General features: G+C 44.6%; 1 protein-coding gene across 4 annotated transcripts in view; it reads right to left on the bottom strand.

The window, feature by feature from the left end:
• LOC123592539 (contactin-associated protein-like 3) overlaps window positions 1–26,381 on the bottom strand; it is a 193,955-nt gene that overhangs the window by 22,750 nt on the left and 144,824 nt on the right. For 3 of the 4 annotated variants that reach the window (XM_045467705.1, XM_045467706.1, XM_045467708.1), the window contains 6 exons: window positions 21,637–21,834; window positions 17,776–17,932; window positions 11,814–11,941; window positions 4,034–4,204; window positions 2,604–2,822; window positions 194–433 (listed from right to left, as the gene is read on the bottom strand). In XM_045467705.1, the coding sequence (XP_045323661.1) occupies window positions 194–433; window positions 2,604–2,822; window positions 4,034–4,204; window positions 11,814–11,941; window positions 17,776–17,932; window positions 21,637–21,834 (1,113 nt within the window). The remainder of the gene's footprint in view (window positions 1–193; window positions 434–2,603; window positions 2,823–4,033; window positions 4,205–11,813; window positions 11,942–17,775; window positions 17,933–21,636; window positions 21,835–26,381) is intronic. The other variant, XM_045467707.1, reaches the window with a different exon arrangement.

Below are 26,381 nucleotides of genomic sequence, written 5' to 3'. Positions count from 1 at the left end.
TTCTCAAGAGTAGAATCATGCCTCTTTCCAAGTTAAACACAGAAATTCGGGACCGAAACGAATCTATTTAAGCTAATCACAGAGAATTGCCTTATCCCTTCTTTACAGGGTCAGATGGCAGACACACAAAGGGAACGGGGAAAATGATGCGCCGTCCTCTCCGGTCCCGGTCCCGCACGTGGGTCACACTCACCATTTTCGCAGAATGGCCCGTCGTAGGCAGAGAAGGTGCAGTCACAAGCGATGCCCCTGTGTCTCTCTCTGCATCTCCCTCCGTTGCGACACAGGTGTCCGTAGCTGCTGCAGTGTCCCGGGCACCCTGGCTCCACGCCCGGCGTCATCGTCGCTCTTTCTTCCAGGTCCAGGGCCAGCCCGTTCAGCCGCAGCGACCGAATGCACCCCAGGAAGCCTCTCTGTCTGGTGGCCGTCCCGCCTGCAAGGGAAACACTGCGAATGCAAATGTGTTCTTGCGTGTCTTTGCGGGATTTCGTCTTCACGTCCCACGGAGGCCATACAGATAATGTCAAAAAAGTGACCCGTCCAAATACAATTTTGAAAACAGAGGCTGTGATCAAATATTCAGAATCATCAAACGACACTGATTAAAGCCATTGACAAAAATATTTTTGAAGTCGGCCTTGGTAAATATTTATTCTAAAAAATACTTCTTTGGAGTTCCAGGGTCACTCAGTCGGCTGAGTGTCCGACTTCGGCTCAGATCATGATCTCAGGGTTTGTGAGTTCGAGCCCCCTTCGGGCTCTGTGCGGACAGCTCGGAGCCTGAAGCCTGTTTCAGATTCTGTGTCTTCCTCTCTCTCTGCCCCTCCCCCACTTGTGCTCCGTCGCTCTGTCTCGCAAAAAGAAATAAACTTTAAAAAAATTTTAAAAATACTTCTTCAAGTTTGATTTAGAAAGATTTGTACATTTTTACATTGCTTCCTTCATAAAAAACAGAACACCACTTATCCTTTTTAATGTTTAAGCATATAAACTATGAGGTGCACAATAAAGTTACATAGTTGAAAATCTTTGCAATATGATATATATTACAAATGTGTATATTAAAATACACAATTATGCATGTATGTATATATATGTACATGTAAATATACAACAAGAGTTTTGCTGTATATACTGAACATATATAATATACATTAAAATTTGCATATGCGTTTGTTATATATACATTTTTGTTATATATTTGTTATACATATGTATATAATAAATTATATATGTAATACCAACCCTTCTTAGAAGTGCCATCAATGACAAATCCATGAAATCCAGCTCTCAGGTCAGGGGGAGTAACATTAACTGAACACTGTAACTCTCTGTATTTCTATCATGTCTCATGGGAGCCTATTCTCACAACTGGGTGCCCAGGAGTCACCTAGAATGCATGCTAAAAACCGAGGTGGGGTTCATTCTCAGGGACTCTGATTCGGTGGGCCTGGGGTACATACGCCAGATCAGAATGTTCCACTAGCTTCTCAAGCTCTAGAAACATCTCAGTGGAAATGTTACTTCTAGGTAGACGTTCATGCAAACTCTGTTCCTAGAAATTCCATGAGTCAATCTTCAGCATTACAAATCAGAAAATAAAATTATTTCATTTGATCCAGCGTCATGACTTGATGTGAAGCCTACCCGGTAAGAACTGTGCTGGAAGCAGACATTTATGGGGCCATGGGTTGAATGCGCGCACACACACACACACACACACACACACACACACTCACGAACTCCCCACACAGCACCAGCCTCCAGATGCTGTAGGTATCCCCTGGCAAAGCACACTGAGTGCTACTTTGTGATTTAGATCAGTGTTTAATTAGACCGCATCCTTATTTACTTTAAAATACATGAAAAATGACCAAGTAAGAGCTACTTCAGTAATCTGCTCGTTTTCCAAATTTAGAACAGAGTTGTCTGAAAAGCCACGTAGCAAAACTTAACTTTCCCCGTGGGCAAGAGAAAAAATTATAAAAAATGAGCAAGCAAATGAAAGGGGAAGATTCCCACTCCCCAGAGCTGTTGATCTTTAAAGAATGGGCACCCAGGATAAGGAGCCAGAGTCCGGTTTTGAACCCGGCGTCTGCAAGGACTGAGCTGCAGGAGGGCGGTGCTGAGGAGCCGTGGCTGGCGTGGTCCTGAGGGGCACGGCCACGCGAGTCTCCTCTGGTCTGCGTGTGAGGGGACACTTGGCGAACCCCGCCACGATCGCAAGGCAGGTTCTCCAACTTCCCTGAGACGGGGAGCGGGAGACTCGGATGAAAATCGCTAACAGATCCGTAAGTCCTATTGACAAGGAGTAACAAAAACAAATGCGAATCATCGGTGCGATTGCGCGCAAGCCTGGGAGGGAGTCCACCGCGGACAGGGTGTCTCTGCTCCCGGAGTTTCGAGACTGGGAAATCTAGGGAGGCCGTAATCAATGACAACAGTCTATGGGAACGATAGTAACGATCTGGGGAAAGGGATGCTATCACATGGGCGCTCGGCCCAAGGCGCGGACAGAAGTCTGCGCTGGATGCCGTCACCGCCTGTCCAGTTAGGGCTTTCTCTGGGTCCGCGCCGCTCAGCTAGAAACCGGCCGCACTCACCCACGAAGAGCTGGCTGTTGAGCTGCAACCGCGCGTGCCCGTTGGCAGGTGCAGCTTGGGTCTCGCTGGGGAGCTGGTCCACCTGAAGCGACGCTTCCTTCACATTCCTCTCTGCCCTCACGTGGTGCCACTGGTTGTCATTAAAGGGGGTGGGCGACCGCACCGTGACCTCGCAACGTCCGTTCCCCACATCAAAGGAAAAGGTCACTTCCGAGGGAGCTGCAAATACAGATACGGAGCGTCACTCGGTTGGGTCACGGGGGAGGAAGTTCAGTCTATCGAGACAGGAGGCCAAGTGCCATGACATGCCCCTTATGAAAGCACAAGACAGTGACACTGGTGCACACAGATGTCACGCTGAGCTGGCTCGGAGGGCGAGATAAATCTGTATCCCGGAGGAAGAGAAACAAAGCGATTTTAACACATTCCTGCTCAGAGCAGACTGTCCATCTTGCTAAAAACCCTAAAGAGTCGAGATAGTCACCTAGAGGAAGAAAATTAACGTATTAGCTGGCTTCAGATGTATAAGTGGGTTTATTTAAAGGTGGTTTAAATCTTCATATACTTTATTTATTTTTTTAATTTTTTTTTCAACGTTTATTTATTTTTTTTTGGGGACAGAGAGAGACAGAGCATGAACGGGGGAGGGGCAGAGAGAGAGGGAGACACAGAATCGGAAACAGGCTCCAGGCTCTGAGCCATCAGCCCAGAGCCTGACGCGGGGCTCGAACTCACGGACCGCGAGATCGTGACCTGGCTGAAGTGGGACGCTTAACCGACTGCGCCACCCAGGCGCCCCAATCTTCATATACTTTAAAAGCATGACATAACGTTAAAAATTTTTTTAATGCTCATTTATTTTTGAGAGAGAGAGAGAGAGTGTGTGTGTGTAAGCAGGGGAGGGGCAGAGAGAGGGAGACACAGAATCTGAAGCAGGAGCCAGGCTCCAAGCTGTCAGCACAGAGCCAGACGCGGGGGCCCTACTCGGGACTCAACGCAGGGCTTGAACTCACCAACCGTGAGATCGTGACCTGAGCTGAAGTCAGATGCTTAACCCACTGAGCCACTCAGGCGCCCCACTACAAGAAACTTTTAAGTAAGGAACTGCGCTTTGAGGTACATGCATAAGTGATGTAACCAGTCAATTAAATGAAGTGATTCTGCAACGTAGTGAGTTATTTGACCAGTTTGGTTTTAAATATCCTGATCACACACACAGGGCAGCTAAGTGCCGCTCCACAGACTGGTATGTGTTTTCTGAATCGCTGTTTTCCTCTCTATTAAAAATAGCGAAGTAAAATAATAGACCCTTAGTACTTACGAAAGAAATACAAGTGACAGCACATTGCAGTGTGGCAGGAGTTAGGTTCTCAAAGGGGTCACTGTTAACTCCTGAGCGCCTGGTGGCTTCGTCCGGGGGGCGAACTCACCATGTAGCTCTAGCCTGATGAAGTCTGTGATCCCCAGGTTCTCTACAAACACCCCAGAAGGAGCTGTTGTCTTAAAAAAGAAAGACACATCAGCACTGAACTCTCCGCGGAACGTAGGGAAATGAAGGTATGAAGTCTCCGTGTTGAAGGAAGCTGAGTTCCAAAATGAATCTGTTTCCAAAAAGAAAAAAGACAGCGACAATAGCAATGAAACAGAACAAACAAGAACTACATTTTGGATTTCTAGCATTTTTTGCTGTTAAATGCTATCAGGGGAGATAATCACTGGAAACGGCCTGTGTTTTTTAAAGAAAACAGTATTATTTTAAAATTATCATAGAAGGGCACCTGCGTGGCTCAGTTGATTAAGTGTCCGACTCTGGAGTTTGGCTCAGGTCATGATCTTAGGGTTCCTGCGTTTGGGCCCCGCGTCAGGCTCTGCTCGGTCAGTGCAGAGCCCGCTTGGGATTCTCTCTCCCTTCCTCTGCCCCTCCCCTGCTCGCACTTCCTCTCTCAAAATAAATAAATAAACCTAAAAAAAATGAAATTATCATAGAGCAAAATTGACTTTTAGAGAAAAATTGATGTTACATGAGTTTTAATACACGCGTGGAGGGGCACCTGCATGGCTCAGTCAGTTACGTGTCCGACTTCGGCTCAGGTCATGATCTCGCAGTTCACGACTTCGAGCCTTGGGTCGGGCTCTGTGTTGACAGCTCAGAGGCTGGAGCCTGCTTCTAGTTCTGTGTTTCCCTCTCTCTCTCTGCCCTCTGTTTGCATTCTGTCTCTCTCTCTCTCTCCTCTCTCAAAAATAATTTAAAGCACTAAAAAGATTTTTTTAAATACACACACGAATTTGTACAACCATCACCAAAATCAGGATAAAGAATAGTTCCATCCCCCCAAAACTCCCTCTTGCTATTTCCTTATAGTCACACCCTCCCCCCACCCCCAAGCCCTGCCTACCATGATCTCTAGTTTTGCCTTTTCCTTTTGACATTGGCTTGTTTTTCACTCAGCATAAAGCCTCTGAGATTCACTCGGGTTGCCACATGTTGTTACTATTCTGTAGTATTCCACCAGGTGGATGGGGCCGCCATTTCTTTGTCCACATGTAGTGGACAGATTCGGTCATTTACAAACAGAGCTTCTATAAACACTCGTGCCAATCAAGCACGTGTTTGTGAATAGTCTTCTCTCTTGCTTTCCAACCTGTATGCTTCTTCCTTCCTTCCGTACATTATTGCACTGGCTACGACTTCTAGTATGATTGAAATTGTGGAACAGAAGTGGTGCGATTGGATATCCTTATCTTGTTCCCAGTCTTGCGGGGGGAAGGCGGGGATCAGTTTTTCACCAATAATTATGCTAGGTGTTCTGGATAGAGATACTCGTTATTAGGATGAAGTTCCCTTTTATTCGTAGTTTGCTAAGAATTTCATTGTGGATGCTATCGTGATACAAATTACCACACTGATTCATGATATAATCATAATACGAATTATTGTGTTTCTATCAATTGATGCAGAAAAAGCATCTGGTGTGATTTTTCTTCTTTCAACTGTTAAAATGGTAGATTACATTGATTTCCAAACACAGCTGACCCCTGAACAACCAGGGGGTCAGAGGCACTGACCTTTGCACAGTTGAAAATCCATGTGGGACTTCTGACTCCCCCAAAACTTAACTACTAATGGCTTACTGTTGACTGGAAGCCTTATTGGTAACGTCAACACATACTTTGTGTGTTATATGTATTAAATGCCGTATTCTTATAATAAAGTAAGCCAGGGAAAGCATAATATTATTAAGGAAACCATAATGAAGAGAAAATACATGTACAAGACTGTACTGATTTATTGGGGGAAAAAATGTGCATATAAGTGCACCTGCACAGTCCAAACCTGTGTTGTCCCAGGATCAGCTGCACTGAATCAGTCTTGCATCCTGGGGTAAATCCGTCAGTGTCGACGGATCATTCTTTCATATATTCCTGGATTATTTACTAATGTTTTGTTGAGGATTTTTGCAAATATGTCTGTGATGATGCTATCTGTAGTTATCTTTCTTTTTTTTTTTTTTTTGCACTTTCTTTGTCTAGTTTGGATATCGGGGCCATGTTGGCCTCACGTAATTTTGGGAAGAATTTCCTCTTCTATTTTCTAAAAGAGATTGTGTAAATATGGTGTTATTTCTTTGGGAGAATTCACCAGCAAAACCATCTCAGACTGGATTCAATTCCATGACTATTTTCAGGTCTGTTCCAGTTGTCTGTTTCATCTTGAGTGAGTTTTAGTCGTTAGCGGTTTTCAAGGAATCGATCTGTTTTATCTATGTTGGAAAATGTATGTGTGTAGAGTTGTTTGGAGATTGCCATTATTATGCTACTGATGTCCGTGGGGTCTGTAGTGATACTCCAGCTTTCACTCCTCACATTGGTAATTTTTCTCTTTTCTCTTTCAACAGTTCTGCTAGAGATTTATCCATTTTATTGATCTTTCAAAAATATTTCTTCCTCTTATAGAGCTCTACTGGTCTGCTTTTAATGGAATGGCTTTCTCTTCGTATCTTTATTATTTCCTTCCTTCTGCTTACTTTGAATTATTTTTTCTTCTTTTTCTAGTTTCTTATGCTATGGTAAAAGCTTAAATTATAGAGTTGAAATTTTTTTTTTCAGAACACAAGCATTTAATGCTGTGAATACCCCTATAAGCACTGCCATAAATGTACCCCACCATTTTGATATGTTATATTTTCCTTATTATACAGGTCCAGATGTTTCATAATATCCATTTGAGGCCTCCTTGACTCACTTATTAGTTAACAGTTCGGGGTTAAATTTCTGAATGTTTGTGGAGACACTCACTGTCTTTGTTACTTACTTCTAGTTTAATCCATTGATGCCAAAGAATGTATTTTGTATGATTTATTTGGTAGTTGCTAAAGTTTTCTTGTGACAAAGAATATGCTATATCCATGTTCATGTGAAAAGAATGTGTATTGTACTGTTGGGAGGGAGTCCCATAAATGTCCATCGGATTCTGTTGGTTTGTGGCGACATTCAAGCTTCTGTACCCTTGCTCATTTTCCCTCTCTTAGTTGCATAGGTTAATGAGAGAAGCATATTGGATTCTCTAATTATAATTATGAATTTGTCCATTTCCCCTTTCCATCCTGGCAGTTGTTGCTTTTATGTAGTTTGAAGCTCAGTTATTAGCACACCCATTTACGATTCTCATGTCGTCTTAATCACTTCTTGTGTCTATTAATTTTCTATGCTTTCAAGCAAAGATTTTAATATAGAAAGTCCAGCTTTCTTCTAATTAGTAATTAGGCAGTGTGTCTTTTCCTGTCCTTATTTTTAAACTTCTGATGTCATTATATTTGAAGTGAGTTTCTTGTACACAGTACATAGTTGAGTTGTAACAATCGGTCTTTCAACCGGTTTACTTAGACCAATCTCATTAAATACGACTGTCGACATGTGGGATTTAGTTCTACCGTTTTATTTCTTTCTGTTTGTTACACTTTTTTTTCATCTACTTCGCCTTTTCTGTCTCCTTTTGGGTTATTTAAACATTTTTTAGTATTCTGTTTTTATTTTTCCATAACTGTTCCTTGATTGGTTATTTTAGAAATTACAGTATATGTACTTACAGTCTGCTCAGAATCTCCATTTCAACCCCCTTGGCTGATTTGTAAAAATGTCACCAATGATTCTGTCACTTTCCTTGCTCCCCTTTATGTTGTTGTTGCTGAACGTATTACATCTGTGCACATTAAAAACTCTATGAAATAATGTTGTATTGTTTGCTTTTAACCCTCAGATATTTTTACATAACTCAATATAGAACAGTATGTTATACTTACCCAGATATTTACCATATCTGGGTAAATATTTTTTAAAACATTTTTTTTAAGTTTTTTTTTAATGTTTATTTATTTACTTATTTTGAGAAAGACAGACAGAATGAGCTGGAGAGAGGCAGAGAAAAAGGGAGACACAGAATCTGAAGCAGGATCCAGGCTCTAAGCTGTCAGCACAGAGCCCGACGCAGGGCTCGAACTCAAAGACCGCAAGATCATGACTTGAACTAAAGTCAGACGCTGAACTGACTGAGCCACCCAGGAGGCCCAGATATTTACCAATTTTAATGCTGTTTTTCTATCCCTGATGTCCCAGATTGCCTTCTGATATCATTTCCCTTCTGTCTGAATCTTCCTTTAGAAAGTCTTTCAAAGCATCTTCTGGTAACGAATGCTTTTAGCTTCCCTTCATCTGAGAATTTTATTTTATCTTCATTCCTGAAGGAGATTTTTGCTGAATACAGAATTCCGGACTGACAACCTTTTTACTTTTAGCACTTGAGAAATGTTCTACCACTTACTCTGGCTTTCATATTTCTAATGAGAAAGTCACTGCCATTTGAGTTGGTGTTCACTTATAGATGACACATTACTCTCTCTGGCTGATTTCAAAAAATTTCTCACTGCCTTTATTCGCAGCAGTACGATTACGATGTGTCTGGATGTGAATTTCTTTGAGTTTATCCTGTTTGAAGTTCATTCAACTTCTCAAGTCTGTCTTTGGCCAAACTTGGAAAATTTTCAGCCATTATTTTTTTAAGATATTTTTTCTGGTACCACACTCTTCTGTCTGCTTCTGAGTATTCAGTTACGTGAATGTTAGATCTTTTCTGGGTAACTCATGGTTCCCTGAGGCCCTGTTCGTTTCTAGATTTGTTTGTTTCCTTTCTGTTGTTCAGATTGAATCACTTCTATTCATCTTTAAGGTCACTGACTGTTTCATCTCAGATCTGCTCTTTGGCCCTTGTAGGGCATCTTTTATTTCAGTTTCTGTATTTTTCGGTTCAAAAGTTTTCATTTAGCTCTTTATAGAGCCTATTTCTCTGATGAAGTGCTCTTTTTCCATTTGTTAAGAAAGTGTTTACGATTACTTATTAGGGCTCTTACGTAATAGCGGTTTCAAACTCTATCAGATAATTCTAACCTCTGTATCGTATTTGCATTAGTATCTGTTGATTGTATTTTCCTAAACCAGCTTAGATTTTCCTGGTTCTTTGTGCTTAGTAATTTTGGGTTCTTTCCTAGATATTTTAAATAGTATATTAACAAACTCCAGGCTGTGTTTAAAGTTTGTGGAGCATGTTGAATATAGACATAGATATCGATATATAGATACCGATATATATATGCGCATCTATATCTATCTGTATATATATTATTTTTTTATATTTTATTACTTATTTTTTATTCAGTTATTTTGCAGGTAGTCGGCCTGGCTAGGATCTGGCCACACATTCCAACGGGCCTTCTGTGGGCTGTCTCTAATGGCAGTCCAGTTTGCAAAGGTTTTGCAGTACTATTCAGATCTGCCTCCCTCAAGCGCCACCCAGTGGCCAGTCTGGGTCTTGGGTGGTAGCCGCTCCGCTCTGTTCTCAACTTCTATGGTCTACGATTCGGGTCAGCTCCACTCGGATCAGATCCAGTAGCTCCGAGGTGAGCCCAGGACTTCGTAAACGACGTATGGCACGCCTTCCTGAACAGTTCCTTCTCTGGGCCCTTCCAGGTACTTGCTGGTCCCCTGGTCTCCCTTCTCAATCACGGGACCAGAAAAAGGGTCGTTTTTAGGCTGCTGTCTTGTGTGCTCTATGCACCTCTGCAACTCGACCACGTCCATCGCCAAGCGACGGGTGAGAAGAGAAAGAAAACAAAAATAAAGGGAGTCCGCCTACGGTCTCTGAACCAAAGCTGCCCTATTCAGAGCAAAAGGTCCTTTCTGGAGTTCTGGCTCTTGTGAGCTCCCGGGGCAACTTCTGTTGCTATTTCCATGGCTCTGCCTGGGGACTGGGGCCTCAGAAAACACCAGGAAAAGAGGGAATTGGGATCCCTGCATTCCCTAAGAATTGGGACTCCTCTGCTCTCTCCTCCGGTCGGGGCTAGAGGGCTTCTCTTGGAACCCTGTCTGTGACCCAAGTCCGCATCTGGGACCAAGGCCGAGCGATGCTGGGGGGAAACGTAAATGGTGCATTCTGGTTTCTCTTTCTTGCTGCTATTTGCTTCCCAGCGTCCCGAGACGGCTGCTTCAAGGCATCCTGTCCAGGTTTTAGAGGGGGACCCACGGGGAGAGGGGAGCCGGGGCGTGCTAACTTCATCTTATCCAGAAACAGAACCGTGGTCTGCCTTTCAAGATCACAAGTGGAAAAAAATCTCTTCCTACTACCATCAGTCAAGGCACGTGACTACGTTCTCCGCATTTTGACTTTCCACGTCTCAAAACTGACGTTGTCCGCGATAGGAAACGCTTACTTTTTCTCAATAGCAAGGTTGAGAAGTGTCAGGATTTCTTCACAAGGCAACATCTCCTACGGGATGGGCTGTGTGGCTCCACGGGCTCAGAAGGCCACGTGGCCACCGCAGCCTCGGTGGACGTTGTGCTTCGGCCTCTCCTCTGACGTGAGTGCCACTGCAGAGTTCGGGGCAGAGGACCGACATGGCCTGACCTGGGCACCTGGCTGTCAGGTGGAGTATCAGCTCGGTGGGGAAAAGGCAGCAGCAGGCAGGCCGGCGAAGCCGCAGCAACAACCCAGGTGCTGGTGGTCATGAAGGTGGATTCGGATCCATTTTGAAGTTGGAAACAACACGACTTGTGGGTGAATTAGATGTGTGTTGGGAAAAGAAAGACGTTGTGGGTGACCGCCATGTTTTCAGTCTAAGCAAAGGGGGAATGCAGTTGCTGTGTACCGAGGTGGAGAAGGTTGTTGTGGAAACACTTTTTCCCCTCATTTTCAACGAACTGATTTCGCAATGCCTAGGGAAATACAAGCCAAGGTACTGAACAGCCAGCTGGATGTCAGGGTTGGGAGTTCAGGGGGACTGGGCTTGAGGTGTAGACGGGGGACTCACTGACATCAGTGTGGTACGCGTTACGCCAATGTCCCCAATGGGCCTGTTGGGAACAGCTGGAGGGCAGAGAGAAGGGGGGCTGAAGCTCGGGGGACCCCAAAACACGATGCCACTGGTGAAGTGAAGGAAGATGGAGGGAACCCAGAATGTTGTGGTATGTTGGCAGTAAGGAGGCGAACCAGGACAGGAGACCAAAGTGGCCGATAAAGGTCAACTCAGACAACACCGGAGAATAAAACTTGGACTTAGCAACATCGAGGTCTCATTGGTGAGCTGGAAAAAGCAGTTTCTAGGGAGTGACGGAGGGGTTAGAAAGAGGTAAATTAAATGCAGAACCGACGTATTTTATTTCAATTAGTTTGGGAGAAGGAAGGATATGAAAGAAATCCAGATGTAGCTGGAGGGGTAAGTGGTCAGAACCACCGAGGTTTTCAGAATTGCCAACAGGTATGAATGAACAGGTCCACTTGATGGGTCCTGTCACCCCACTTCTCATCATGTTACCAATTTTACGCATCTCAGCACTCAGCCAAGTGCCTTATACTTAGCTGTATACGTTAGATGTTTGCTGACCAGGTGATAGACTATTTCACATGATTCCATGAGTATTCAGAGCAAGAGTCTGATTTCAATACCGTAGAAAGGTCACTACTCCAAAGGTAATGTCATTTTCTCACTTTTCTTCCTCAGTTACGACGACAGCACACGCTTCGTTTATTAAGTTAACACATTTCTAATGAAATATGGATTATCAGGGTAGGTAGTGTTTTCATGAACGTGGGCAGCTAGATTTCTCCTGAAACCCTGACACGTGTTTTCGGGGGTCAAGACAGTTCCTCTTCCCGCTACTTACTGTCCCCCCAGCAGAGCAGAGGCCCCAGCGCATACGCGGCTTCCGAATGTGGTCGGCCTGTGTCTCTCATCACAACCTGAATGACCGGCAGGTGCTCCTTATGGGAAAGGACTACTGTGTCGCTGGTCCTACAAAACAAATACGACCACCTTAACGTTATTCTCAACGATACCCGGAGAAGTAACAGTCTTTCAATGCAGTTCAAGAAGGCACTAAGCTAAATGTGTGACTATGTAACAGTGGGAAAATCAAACGGCTCATCTGACCGCTTACACGGTAATGTATTTTAATAAGGTCGTCTGAGGACCCGAGACCTTTGTTTGTCTACGTGACCCCAGAGAAGAAAAGTGGCCAGGTCCAAAATCATGAGCCTCATGCTGGCGTGAGATTACACTTTCACTGCAATTAAGCAGTTCGCTGCTCTTTCCAATTTAGCCGCCGTGTAAGATTTAAATGCAGAACCTACACATGCAAGATCTGTCTGGCTTCGTTAAAAAAAAAACAAAAAAACAAAAAAAAAAAAAAACCACACCTGACTGACAAGATTTAGGTTTTCAATTCTTAGATTTTTTTTTTTTTTTTACTGTATTTTCCAAAATTCCTACTGCGGTTACTAGGCATTTCCTTATTTATTGATGCCATAAATTTAAAAACAAATTAAAAAACAAACCAACCCCAAAACAAAATACCGATTCGAAACCAAATCGAAAGGATGATACAATATGCACTTAAAATTAATAAATGAGATAATTCGTGGGAAGTGCTCTGTCCGTGGCTGTCACCATCCATCCATTCGACCAACACTTACTAAACAGCTTCTACTTGCCCGGCCCTGTGTTTTGGGGACGTGGACATAAAAACCACGAACAATGTCCCCAAGAAACCTAGCAGATGTTATAACTATAACAAAAATATAATTGTAATATAACCAAATCATGTAAGTGAATATTTAAGACAGCATTCGTAGCTATGGTTCCAATACAACAAAAACTAGAATAAGGGCCAGAGGTCCTGGGTAATAAGCCAGCTGACCACCAACCACCTCTCTGGACAAAGAAAGAAGATTTTTCTGCACATTGTAAGCTGTTCATATTTTTACTGTATATTTCAATATACAATTGTACTTTTGATTTAATAATTCGTCTCATGTGTCATTCTGATGCCCTGTATCTGTGCAGAACCTAGGAAGTTTTCATGCCAAACAATTACAAAGCCACCACTCACTCTTATAGGTACAAATGGAAGCACTTGAAACTGACAATTTTGCAAGTCGAAACAGCCATTTCAAACGGTTCAGCCCAATAGCTTTGCTGCAAAAAAGAATCTGCATAACTTAATAGCTAATTATTCCAGTTCTGATTAGGCATCAAAGTAATTCTTTTAAGGTAGAAAGTTGAAAATTATTAACATTTTTATTTTGCTTAAAAAATGTAACAACGTGACTGGCAGTGCCTATGGTAAGACATGAAAAATTTGAACTAGATATCCTGAAAGTTAAGAAACAATTTTTTTTTTCAATCAGAGTGTTTCCCCAAAACCAGACTAAATAAAGCCACATGGCTTTATCTGGTTAAGGCCCTGCAATTTCTGTGGGTGAAAGCACATATCCCAAACACATAACTCCTGGCTTTGTTGGGAACAGGTGGTCACCAGCTAGAAGATTCCATGGATTATGGGGGGAGTCAATCTGAAAATATATCTTGTTATAAATGTGGGGATAATGCACCGAATTAATTCCTCGTGTTAAATATCAATCAGTGTTACAAATAGGCATTTTAATTCTTGTCATTGCTATTTTGGTAGAACATTCTAGAGTAAAAACGTAAGTGTATTAGTTATTCATTGAGGATCCCTGAATTTTAAAGAACCACTTAAAAGCTACATTTATAATGCAGTGAAAAAGCTACACTTTTAGCTGTTTTTAGCAATGACAAAGCACAGAGTCCTGAAAAAAACTTAAGGAAAATCATAAAAGGTAACTGCGTGTAGGAAGGCAGATATTGTACTAAGTTCTTTTCTCATTCCATTGTTTGTAAAGTAACTTCCTGATTCTGAGGAAATCTGAAACAGCTCCGATTTTAAAATTTATCAGCACAGGTCATTCCCAATTGCCTACGCTTCACGTAGGATGTTATTCATTGCCATGGTCACCAGATTCATTCGAAATTGCCTAATTTAGTTATAGCTCAGTTTTCTTCTTGCTTCTCTATTGTTTTCAAAAGTTGGAAGCATTGCATGTCTAGGCATGATGATTTCTCACGATAGGTTCCAAGCATTCAGTAAGAGAACTTCCAAAGCCACTTCTCTTTTGTTTTCAGTCCCAAGCGCTCCAGAGATCATTCCTACTGCTGGCTGTTCTGCAGGGGACTTTTTGAAGTCTAACGGGGCTGTCACGACTTGGAATTGTTGGGAAAGCCACAGGGAACAAATATTGGGTCGGCTTTGACATTTCCTAAGTGTTCGGGGGAAAAGAGAGACTGGAGACAACCTAATTATCACCACCCAGAGTCACATATTTTGAGAGCTCCCAGGCTCGCTCTTGGGTTTTGCTATTCTATTTGACAAACCCTTTGACAAACCCGGGCGGGTTAATTACTTCACGTCCAGCAAGGCCCGTCTCCTCTTCCTTGTTTCCGTCTTCCGTTGTTATTTACCGTGGCTTTTCCATGTACTTTTTCCCAGCTTGTCACTGACCCAAACACGAAGCACATGTTTGGCGTTGGCATTACATGGAATCAAGGAGCTACGTATTTTTCTCACTCACGGCCATTGTGGGATACCTCGTCTTCTTAGAGTCTCATAATAAAGTTTTATGATGTCTTTTCCCTAAAAATTTTCCATACTTGTGTCATCTTTATTCCAGAGTACTACACTCTTTTTGCTGATTTTGCGAGTAGTTTGTATAATATCGTCTTATACTTAATGCGTTCTTCATAGGAATGCAGTTATTCTAAGATTCGGTAAGTAGCCCTACTAAACAAATTCTGATTAATTTCATAATATTTCTGTATATGCTCTTGAGTTTTCCTGGTCGACAACCATATTTTCTATGAATAATGTGATCTTCATTTCCTCGTTTCTAATCATGTGCGGTTTTCAAATGCCTCGTATATTTTTTATCCCTCTCCTATTCATTTCTAACCTAACTGCACTATAATCAGAGAAATTGTCCATAAGATAACAACTATTACAAAATGTGGGGGGTTTTGCTTTACAGAATATCAGAGCAATCAACTTGCAAAAATGTGCCACGTGTGCCTGAGAAAATTATACATTCTATAATTTTAGCTGGCTACCAAAACAAGCTGTTGATTTCATTTAAAAATATTCTGTATGCTTAATAATTTTTGTCCACATGATTTACCAATTAACAGATGTATGTTTAAATGTCTTCCTACAATGGTCGATTTGTATATTCCTTCTTTCAGTTGGGTAAATTATTTTCTATATGTATTTTGACTCATTTTTATCAGGAACAAATTTAGGATTGTTACGGGGTTTCTTGGTGAAATTAAAAAGCATTATTATATAGTGATAGTAATTGTCTCCCATATTAAGACTTTAAAACTGTACTCACTTCTGTTCGTACTTGCTTGGTAAACTTGTGTTCAGCATTTTGCTTTCGACGTTTCTAGGCGTACAAGTGAAATACACTTATTCTTAGTTCAATGTGATCTATCTGGATTTAAAGGGCTATTTTGGTCACATTTATTGTGCGTGATTATTCATTTTTTTGTTGCTGTTATTTTGTTGCCTGTTGTTTCCTCTTTTTCTAGATTTTTTTTCCTCCCTTCTTTTGAATTAACTAGGTTTTTAAAATCCCATTTTGGGGGCGCCTGGGGGGCTCAGATGGTCAAGCGTCTGATTGCTGCTTTGGGCTCAGGTCATGATCTCACAGCTTTGTGGGCTGGAGCCCCACATCAGGCTCTGTGCTGACAGTGTGGAGCCTGCTGGGGATTCTCTCTTCCTCTCTCTCTGCCCCTCTCCCACTCGTGCTCTGTCTCTCTCAAAATAAATAAATAAGCTTTATTAAAAAAATTAAAATGAAACAAAAATCCCTTTTGAATATTGCACTCTCCATGGCTAGTCTTTAGTGGTCACACTTAAAATTTTAATCGTATGTCCTATGAACAGTGTAATAATGCTGACAAATATCTACGAAACAAGTTTTAAGTTTCGATAACATTTTCATTTCTAAATTTAACTCCTTTGTCAATCACAATCATTTTGTAATGGGATTGGATGCCTCCTCCCGTTTCAATTCCATATATACTGTGATACATGACTCGTGTCCAGTATGCATCTCCTATTTTCTTAGCCTCTCAGTTTACACATTTCTTGACTCAATATTTCTCCTAGCGCCTGAGACTCTCCTACAAGATCACCTACTCTCATTCTGAAAATCATTCTTCAAACTTCCTCTTGTGGAGTCTGCTGGTGGTGCATGCTCCTTTAGCGTCTGTCTGTCTGTCTGTCTGGGCATTCACTGTATCTCAGCTGGCGACACGCTTGGAATGGGACATTTTCCTAGTGCACGGCGAGGGGAGAGCCAGCACCCGTGGGTGGCGCTGGGTTCCATGGAGGGGTGGGAGGGGCCTGCTGGCTCTGACTTCCTTTCACCTCTGCTCCCTTTAACGTTCTCTTTAATTTTCTTTGGTTTCACCGTGATGTGTCTGGCGATGGACTGGCTTTTACTTATCCTGCTTGGGTTTCCGGTAGTTTCTCCCATCTGGGCATTTCTTGGCTATTTGATTATCGCCCTTGATGATCTCCAATCTTCTCTTTTGGAACTTGACTCAGATGCCTGTTCGACCTTCTCTACACCACCCCTCCGTGTCGCTGCCTTTCTTCCTGCCATCGTGTGTCTCTCCACACTGCAATCCACACATTTTCCACTTCCCCAGTTTTCTGATCACCTGTGTCCACTACCTGATCCAACAAGTCTTGAATTTCAACGATAATATTTTCATTTGTAAACATGCATTTGGTTCTTCCGTAAATCACAATCACCTCCGTCAACAGTATTTTCTCATTGCTTTCTTGTGTCTCAGTTCCACTGCTTATTCTTCAAACGGTTCCCCATACTGATTTTATCTTACGTTCTTAACGTACTCGTGATCTGGGATGTTTAGGCATCTATTTACTCTGTGGTGTCTTCTGCCTCCCACTTCTGTCCCCTGGGGCTCTGTAGCACTGGAGTGCGAGCTCCAGTTTGGTAGCATCCTATCTGTGGGAATCCTTTACCCGCAGGAATGCCCTCCAGTAAGAATGTCAAGTAATTCTATGATGAGCCACCGCCATTGCCAACCTGCGGCCCCGCTAACTTAATTCAAGGATCGTGTGACATTGGGCTCCAAGTCTGTGTGAGGGAAAGTCTGAGGACGTGAGTTTTCAGGGAGTTATTTCTTGCTACCTAGGGTGCTAGCAGGAAGAGCTGTCGTCTTCCGCCTTCTTTTTTTGGGTCTGGAAGCCTCCTGAGACCTCCAGCGGTACGGAGAGGCTTGTGTTCCACACCTCCCCTTTCGTGCAAGCCAGACCGTGTTTGGTTTCCCCAACGTGGCCATTTAAAAGCACGGCCAGCAGCGAGGGAGTTCGGCAAACAACCCTGGGTCAACCGTGGGGCAATCATCTTATTAACTGGGTTAAACTCAACTTTCGGAAGTCTGCGTATTTTGCTTTCGGCGAATGGGAGACGTTAACCTGGTATTCCTATTCTGTCTTATTAGAAACAAAAAATAAAGTGGACATGATTAGTTATTCACAGGTAACCAGAAACAGCTCCCTAACACTTTAGGCTTCAGATTAATTACACTGCACACATCAAAGCTTCTACTTTGAGCTTGCTAGGGAATCCTTTAATCTTTTCTCTTTATAGAACTGTCTTGTCCAATGTCTGCCTAAGTCACATCGTTTAAGCAATAAAAAAATGACAGTTTGCACAGGGAAATTATATGGAAATCACCATTCATTCCGGTCAGCATCACAGTTGCAGTAATATTGAGAATCAAGGCAGTTCCCCTGTAATCCACAAGCACATTTTTGAGCATCAGGCAGAGAACCTCCCCAGTAAGTGTGTGTTTCATTGGTTCTTCCAACCCACCAGCTCACTGGGGTTCCATCTGAAAGACAAGTATGAGAAAAGTGACACCTACTTTGCCCCCCACTGCCTGCCTCCCCAGCACAGTCCTTTGCTCCCCTCTATTTCAAACACAGCGACTCTTTTAGATGTGAGCAGATGTTAACTCCGCCACAGGATAATTTTTAAGAGGATTTCCAACTGTTTAAAGAATATTTCCATATCAAGACTTACATTCTCACCATATGTTTTACTTTTATTAGAAAATGAGCAATCGGCCCCTAACTCAATCCAGGCGTGATATTTACATATTTCTCTTGAGGACTCCAATGACCTAATTTATTGGAAAATAACATTCACAAAAGAATTCTCATTAAAAAAAAAAAAAAAAACTAAAGAAAACCGGAGTGATTTATACACGGAGTCTAAAATCTGTTCGAGAGCCTAAGACGCCATTGAAATAACATAATATCATGCAAAACAGGGATGTCTTTCACTTTATTTCTTAGCGGAAAACACTGGTCCTTCCTGTCAGGTCTTAGAAGCCTCATGGAGACGTGTGTTTCTTCTTATACTGAACGGGTTTGGCTTTGTAGTTGGAAACTATAGACAAGGTCCTGACAAGCCTTCTCCATGCCTGGGGTGCGTCCCAGGCTCAGGACAACTGCGGTTACCACAGCTCAATTCTTTAGCACAACTTCCTTCCTAGTACAACCCGCAATTAACCCGCTGCTGAGGCCCCAGGGTGGGACTGTAGGCCACCTGGAGGTTGAGGATGGTCAGGAAGGTGGGCCTTCAGGAGCGTGGAGGAAAACAGTACCTAATAAACAGAGCATCAGAGCAGGAGGGCCAATGGAAGCGACATCCCTCAGTGGGCCTGCAGAGATGCTGGTCCATTTCAGCGTGCTCTGTCAAACCTCAGGCCGTCCCCATCCAGCACCCCCCGCCCCCCACCGGGCATTTGAAAGACATCCCAGCTTCTCCCTAACTTACAACTACCCCTGCTCACCATGGCTCCCTGTCCCATGAGACTTCCCGTCTGCCCGCAACCTCCCAGCTTGCAAACACACCGGCCACATTCATTACCACCCACTGCGGGCCCACTGGGGGAGATGTGTACCAAGAAATCAATATCCGCGGTCTTCCCCCCGGCCCCCAGTGTGTTGAAAACTTATCTGTAGGGGGTAGAAGAGCTTTTCAACATAACAGATATTTGTCAAAACACCATTTGGAAAACATGATTATTCAACACTCACTCTTTCCTAGATCGAGGAGCGAAAAGAATCATTGCACCTAAATGCACAATTGTTTGTTTACATCGGAATTTTTCATTTTCTCTATAAAGTAAGAAGCATCGGGGGTTGCTAATGGTACAGGATGCATTTGGCTCCATTCAAGATTTCTTTGAGAAATCTGGAGAATTTGCATGAGGAATCAGTAAGACCAACGCGAAGAAGAACTAAAGCCGACGTGGAAAGGGACGTGGCTTCCCGGCCCCCACCATCGGTCCCTGGTTGGCTGTCCTTCACGCCAGCCATAACTACAATCCTCAGGGACCTTAGTGTCCACAGTACGGAGACCAAAGTTACCTGAAATCAGCACTTACCACCCCCCAAGCTCCTTCTTTAGCCACCCATAATCACATCCCCTGAAGCCATCTATAGCGTAGAGACCCAACAGCTGCTAAAGGAAGACGCTGCGGGACCCTAACAAGAGTCAAGGCCCATCGGCTCCCCACTAGCCCTCCTGGAAACCGCAGGACACAGGGGTTGCTGCAGCGAGGCCCAGCCCTGCTTCATCTCCTCTCACAATTAACAAGACCTCAGGCTCCTGGCAATGTCTGAGAATTTGAACAGAGGGAAATTCTTGGGGGAAAGTGGATGTCGACTCTCATTCCCCATCGCGTTTTATGACGTTCTTGAGCTACGTGGTCCCCACAGTGGAGCCGCCTTGAGCGATTTTTGCCATGGCGACATTCTAGCGAAGGCTCCAGGGGAGGGCTGGTTGTGGCCACTCCTTTCGCACATGGTAGCATCATGCCCCCCACGTCTGTTCGTGCCTATCAATAACACACAGCAAATCAGCGTGCAACAAGTGTCAGGTGTGTTAGGCTACACTATTTTAGGCCAACCTCATGTGTACTGTAATTAAGAGACTCTGGAATGACACAGGTCTGTACCGAACTTGTCTACACTGACTTTGTGCTGCAAATTGGCCAGTGGCAGAATATCAGAAATGCAGCTGCAGGGTGCCTGGGTGGCTCAGTGGGTTGAGCGTCCGACTTCAGCTCAGGTCATGATCTCGAGGTCAGTGAGTTCGAGCCCCGCGTCGGGCTCTGTGCTGACCGCTCGGAGCCTGGAACCTGCGTCGGATTCTGCGTCTCCCTCTCTCTCTGCCCCTCCCCTGCTTGTGCTCTCTCTCTCAAAAATAAAAAAGGTTAAAAAAAGAAAGGAAGAAAGAAAAGCAGCTGCTTGGGTGTGTACAGATAAAAATCCCTCACTTTGTCCCTTTAGCGAGTGTTAACAAGTTGGAAAGCGTTTTCTCTTTCCACCTTTACCCCGACCCCAATTAAATACTGGTTTTCGCTGCTGCTGTTGCCGCTTTCTGTATTGATATGGAAAGGATGACAATCGAGGAGTGATCGCTTGCAAATCAACAGGCGCGGACACCGGCCTTCCAAGTGGGAATTCTCTACTGAGGCAGCGGTGTCCAGGTTCTGGGACAGACCACGTGCGGGAGTTTGCTCCCAGACTCACCCAGTGGGTTTGTTTCCGGACTGTGTTAGGGGCTCGCACACTCTGCCCTGCCTTCGCCTGGTTTCCCTGGTGAGACAGCCCAACCCACCTTGTTCCACAGCACTGCCTCACTCTCCCGGGGCCCGCTTCCTCCTTCTTCGGGGAACATTCCATTTTAGCTCAGTCGTCTATTTAGCAGCAATCAGCTCACAGTACGCGCTGAGCCCTCCAGCGCGAACTATAAATTCAATAAATTGGAGAGATGCGGATAAGTAGCATTTGACTTGGTGCAATTTCTACGTTGTGCGAGTAAGGCCTGGCGAGGTGAGTGTCTGAGAGCTGAAGGCTCTGAGGGACGAAACAAGGTCCCAGCTCCCCTGGCTGCTGAGTGACGGGCTCGGAACGTGAACCCGGGGGACCCTGACTACCGCCCTCTGCTCACTCCTCTCCCCAGACGTCTGATCAGCCTCCCACAAACCCAGGAGTTTCATTCGAGCAGGGTGGGGGCTGCACCTTCTGAAAGAATGAGCTATTTCAGAGGAAGAAAATATAACACCAAAAGCAGAATTTTCAAGAACAGAATGGGCATGAAAAACGAACGATGAGCAGGCACGGTGTGTGAAAGGGGTGCATGAGACTAACGTTGTTCCCTAGTTAATAAGTACCCCAGACGCTAATTACATTCAGTCTCTGCAAAAGAATCTCACAGAACAATCACCCCCGGAGAGAGAACTAAGCCACGCATGTCGTCCGCAATCCTCTCTAAGAAAACCTCGTAAGGAGGCTTCCACTGTCCAGTTGTCTAGTGGGGTCTGGGAAGGCACGTCAGGTCACTCACAGCTTCGAGCTTGCTCTATCTATTGACCTTACTCTTTGCTCCGAGGAAAAGCATCTCTGTGACCTCCAGATTGTGACATGAGCATTATGGCCACAGACTCTCACGCATCCATGGCAAGCCACGGCCACCTGTGGGCACTGCAGCCCACGATGGCTGAGCACGCTGATTACTCACCGTGGCGAGCCGAAAGCCTTGACTTCTTGCAGTGGAAGGCCAGCTCCTGTTGGCAATGGTCCGCACGGTCGATTATGGCTTGGAGCTGGTCCATGCTGGCTGTGTACTTGAAAGCCACAGGGTGGGGGCTTTCTCCATCCGAGCTTTTGACCCTGGCCAGATGCGAGCCATTGTGCTGCACTGAGGTCCCAGTGGTGTCTTGTGGGCAGAAACGGGGTGGGAGGGAGAAAGAGACTGTGACGAGGCTGGAAGAATTAAATATAAATGCGAAAGTCCGAAGCATCTTTTATCTGAATTAAGGCTTTTATGTTTGTAGCTATCCGATCTCTTCGATGTTAGAATCAACATGAGTGTCACTGCGAAAATGTGAATAATAGAGTCTCTCTTTACCGAGATTCGTATCACCCTGAATGTGGTCAACATGGTCTGGGGCCAATTTTTAAAGTTCTGTGTTATAATGCTCACAATCGTAAACACTACTCTTTCTCCCTGAATTTATTTCTTTCCATTACCGTAAAAAGAAAGCCAAATGTTTACTGTGTATACATTTATTTTTATTGTTTGAATGTTTATCTATTTTTGAGAAAGAAACAGATAGAGTGTGAGTGGGAGAGGGGCAGAGCAAGAGAGGGAGACACAGAATCCGAAGCAGGCTCCAGCCTCTGAGCTGTCAGCACAGAGCCTGACACAGGGCTCGAACCCACGCACCGTGAGATACTGACCTGAGCTGAAGTCAGATGCTTAACCGACTGCGCCACCCAGGTGCCCTACATTTACTTTTTAATAAGCATATTCCTAGGGGCGTTTGGGTGGCTCAGTCAGTTGAGCATGTGACTTCGGCTCAGGTCATGATCTCACGGTTCGTGGGTTCCAGCCCCGCATCAGGTTGGGCTCTGTGCTGTCCGCACAGAACCCACTTTGGATCCTCTCTCTCCCTTTCTCTCTGCCCCTCCCCCACCTCTCAAAAATAAAAAAAAATAATGAGCAAACATTTCAGAAGCACATTCCTCATCTGACCGAGCATCTTTTTCTCTGGAAATCAAGGAAATATGTAGAAGATACATCTGAGGAATAACCGGCTGACGTTGATCATGCAAAATGATAAAAAGTAAGTGTTTTTGACAAAAGTGGACTGATCGCGTGTCAGCAACTCGTTCGTGGCCAGCACGCAGTCACGCAGCGCCTTGAAGTATCTAACGTAACTATCCTCGGCAGTAACCACAACTCCACAAATGTCTGCTGGCCAACTCGGACGCATTTCTGTCATGTTGATTACTTGTATTTTAAAAGGGGATTTAGAAACAAGCCAAACGTGCTCCACAATGTTTGCAACAGAAGAAAAACATCTTGACTTCTTTTACCTTCCCCGAAAATATACCTCCTCCCACGGTATAAAAGGGCCCTGGTTGAGTGGCCAAAAGGTTGGCTTCAGAGTTGCCCTAACTCAACTACATTTATAACATCAAGTCACATAACCTCCTCTGTAACATGTGTTTGGTCCATACGCGCTCGGTCTCCATATTTCCAAATTATAGGGGCCGGAGACAGTCATGTGAGGTTCGTTCTGATTACGTTTAATGGCTAATACACACCCAAGGTTAAAAACTCAAAGTAGTGCTACCAGGAACTCAGAGGAGTCCCCACCGCCCCCCGCTCCCTGCCCCTGACCTGCCCTGGGAAAAATCTAACAGCCATACTGGTGCTCACAGACCCCAAATGCATCAAATACATCCAGAGATCCAAGGAAGAGAACCCCGCGGGCCAGGGAAAGAACTCTGGCTCCAAGCCTATGAAAAACATCACCAAATATGCCAAATCTAGCAGGAACAGGAACAGACTGTGAGTCAGCGTGACTAATGCAGTGGAATATTCGGTGGAGAAAAAAAGGCTTAATAGATCATCCCCTCTCGCTGCTCACTGAAGGGGCTATGAGTGTTCCTATAGCAACTTGAATCCCAGAGGTTTTTTTCTTCCCCCCTCTAATCATGTTTTCGCCAGGCGTTTTATATTTCAACATTTTCCTGGAAAATGACTTAGATGGACCTGACGTTATTTTTGGTAATTACCTACTCACATTCACCCTCAGGGTTTCTTCCATCAGACGACACAGGGTAAAAGGAGCCATGGAGAAGCCATGCGTTAGGCTTGGGAGTTCATCAATTATAACGCCTGTGTGTCATCTGTTTTCATGGTTTACGACACAAAGAAAAATGATGTGCCTGAGTAGCTCACACAGGCTAGCGGTCAGTATGATGGATTCGTGGTCTTGCATGGTTAAAAGGTAATAATGGAACTCTTTTTCAAGTGGAGAGAAGGGAAAGCAGGAAAAGAATCTCAAAGCTGCCTTTTGAAAAAAGAAAAATTTAAATGATTGCTCTTTCTAGAAATATTTTTTCCCAAGACCCCAACAAGGGCACATTATGTTTCCCTAATGTTCTGCAACGTACGATTTCCATAGATTTCCAAACTGTAAGTGGGAAGGCAGCTTTGAGAGGCAATATAACCTTAGCTTTCAAGCATGAGGAGACAGACCAAGGAATTCAAGTGACCAGCGTGATGGAAAAATACTTAGCTGTTATACACTATAGTCTGAAGTGCAAATTAGATCTGAAGAAATTCATGGTAATAAGGGACATTTTTAAATAGGAGTTTTGAACTGTTGAATCGGGCCACATCATATCATGTTCATCCAGCTCAGTGAGGTTTTTTTCATCTGCACCTGGCGTGGAGAGGCTGTCCGTGGCTGCTGGTCCACCATTTGCTTAGGCAAGTCAACCTAAATTAATTCGATGGTTTAGTTTGGTATTAAAAATAACACTGGGGCGCCTGGGCGGCTCAGCCGGTTAAGCGTCCGACTCTTGGTTCTGGTTCAGGTCACGATCTGGTTCGAGTCCCGCCTCGGGCTCTGTGCTGAGAGTGTGGAGCCTGCTTGGAATTCTCTCTCTCTCCCTCTCTCTCTGCCTCTCCCCTGCTCGTGCCCGCACTCCATCTCAGAAATAAACTTAAAAGCGTAACACTGACGCACCACATCATAGAACACCTCCTAGTTTCTCTTTATTTTGCCAAATTATATCCACTTTGCAATCTACAACACTGTCTTACTACATAGCATACCTCTGAACTATACACGGAGTCTTTTATGGGAAAACAGTGGGTTGAATGGAGGAAAAAACAGAACAGAACACATTCAGGTAAATGTGAATCCAGAGCATCTCTGCTAGGCTCACTTTCATCTTCCCTGAGAAAAAAAGAAGGAAAAAGACTTCGTTACAAAAAAACATGACGCCTCACCAGCCTGGAGGTCTGTCACCCACGCGCTGGAAGTTGACTTCGAGGAAAGGGAAGGCAAAACATCCCTTTTCTCACGGACGCCTGAAATGAAGTCCGATTTGGGTGTGAACACCACCTCTTTGGGAATGAGGCCAGCTGCCTGCATCTCCTGCGGTGGAACAGAGGGGCCGGAGCTCAAAGAAGCCAAGGAAGGCAATGTGCCAGGTGACCGGACCTGTCACTCCCCCTCCGCACGTTAAGAAGTGGCCGAGGAGGCACAATGACGCATAAGGACAGAATGATGAAAACACTAGTGGGCGTCCTTGGATCCGCAGAGATGATGGGGACACCACGTCCTGCCTCTGAGACGTAGAGCCCCAAGCCTTCTCAGAACTCCACTGTGGAACTCTCTAGAGAGAGACACGGCTACAGGTGGCTATCATCTGTTCCTCAGCCCAATCCTCCTGGCACACAGAAGCCGAAAGGGAAGCCTAGGAAAAGGCACTTGCCCACCTTGGGGAAACCGGGTAACTTCAGCACACATTTCTAAGCGTCCCTGGGCTTTCTGGGTAGGTCAAGTTCTTGAAGACCACTGAGGTCCATGAGTCTCTCGAGCGCCTCATGCACCTGAGCCCTCTCCCGTATTTCCAAGGAAAACAATCCAGGGGGGAGCAGAACTAGATCACGGGCACTTACAGGCACATATGTGCACACAGGGCTGGTGATGGCCAAGCGGCTGCTGGGAATGTCTGGTGGGTGCCCCAAGGAAGTCAGCGGTTGGTTCTTATTGGCCCCTGTTCCAGATCTCGGAGGCACTGGCCCTGCCATGTTGTGGGTCTGCATCTGCCAGAGCCAAGGACAACTTGATGTTTGGGTTTTCCTGGGGCGGGGGCGGGGGGTGACTTTTCTAAGCGGGCAGCTTCCGGGTCCTGGGCGTGGCCCAGAGGTGGTATCGTCACAGCCCTACGCCTTTGGGTCCCTCCTGATCGATACTGGCATCAGGGCCCTTGTGAGGGCTGCCGTTCTTGTCACAGTTCTGAAGCCCTGGAGCTTTTCATGACTTACTTGAATATCTTCAACATAAGAAAATGCTCTACAATCCGACAAGATATCCCCAAGAGGATGCAGCCGCTTCATAGCCTTCTTCCCCTGGGATTTCAGAGGATGCTCTTTCCACTTAATAGGTCACACTGAATACAATCTTATGTGTCTCCTCATTCATCAGTGTAGGCACCTGCTATTTGCCACACAAGGACACTTCTACGACACGACTTACATTCTCTTGAGGCAACAGATACATGTGCTTGGTTGGCCCCATGCCTGGCGTCTCCCGAGTGCTTACTTGCCATGAAATGTTATTCGTGTCTCCCCCTGCATTGAGCCCAACACACAGCAAGAGAGCAGAATGACTTCCTCAGAAAGAACTCTGCGTACATGCTTAGAAAATTGGACAGAGACCAGTGTCATGGTCAAGA

This window comes from Leopardus geoffroyi, chromosome D4 (assembly GCF_018350155.1).
Source record: "Leopardus geoffroyi isolate Oge1 chromosome D4, O.geoffroyi_Oge1_pat1.0, whole genome shotgun sequence".
NCBI lineage: Eukaryota > Metazoa > Chordata > Mammalia > Carnivora > Felidae > Leopardus > Leopardus geoffroyi.
The sequence above is the reverse complement of the archived record's forward strand: the minus strand, read 5'-3'. Positions and strand labels throughout refer to the sequence as shown.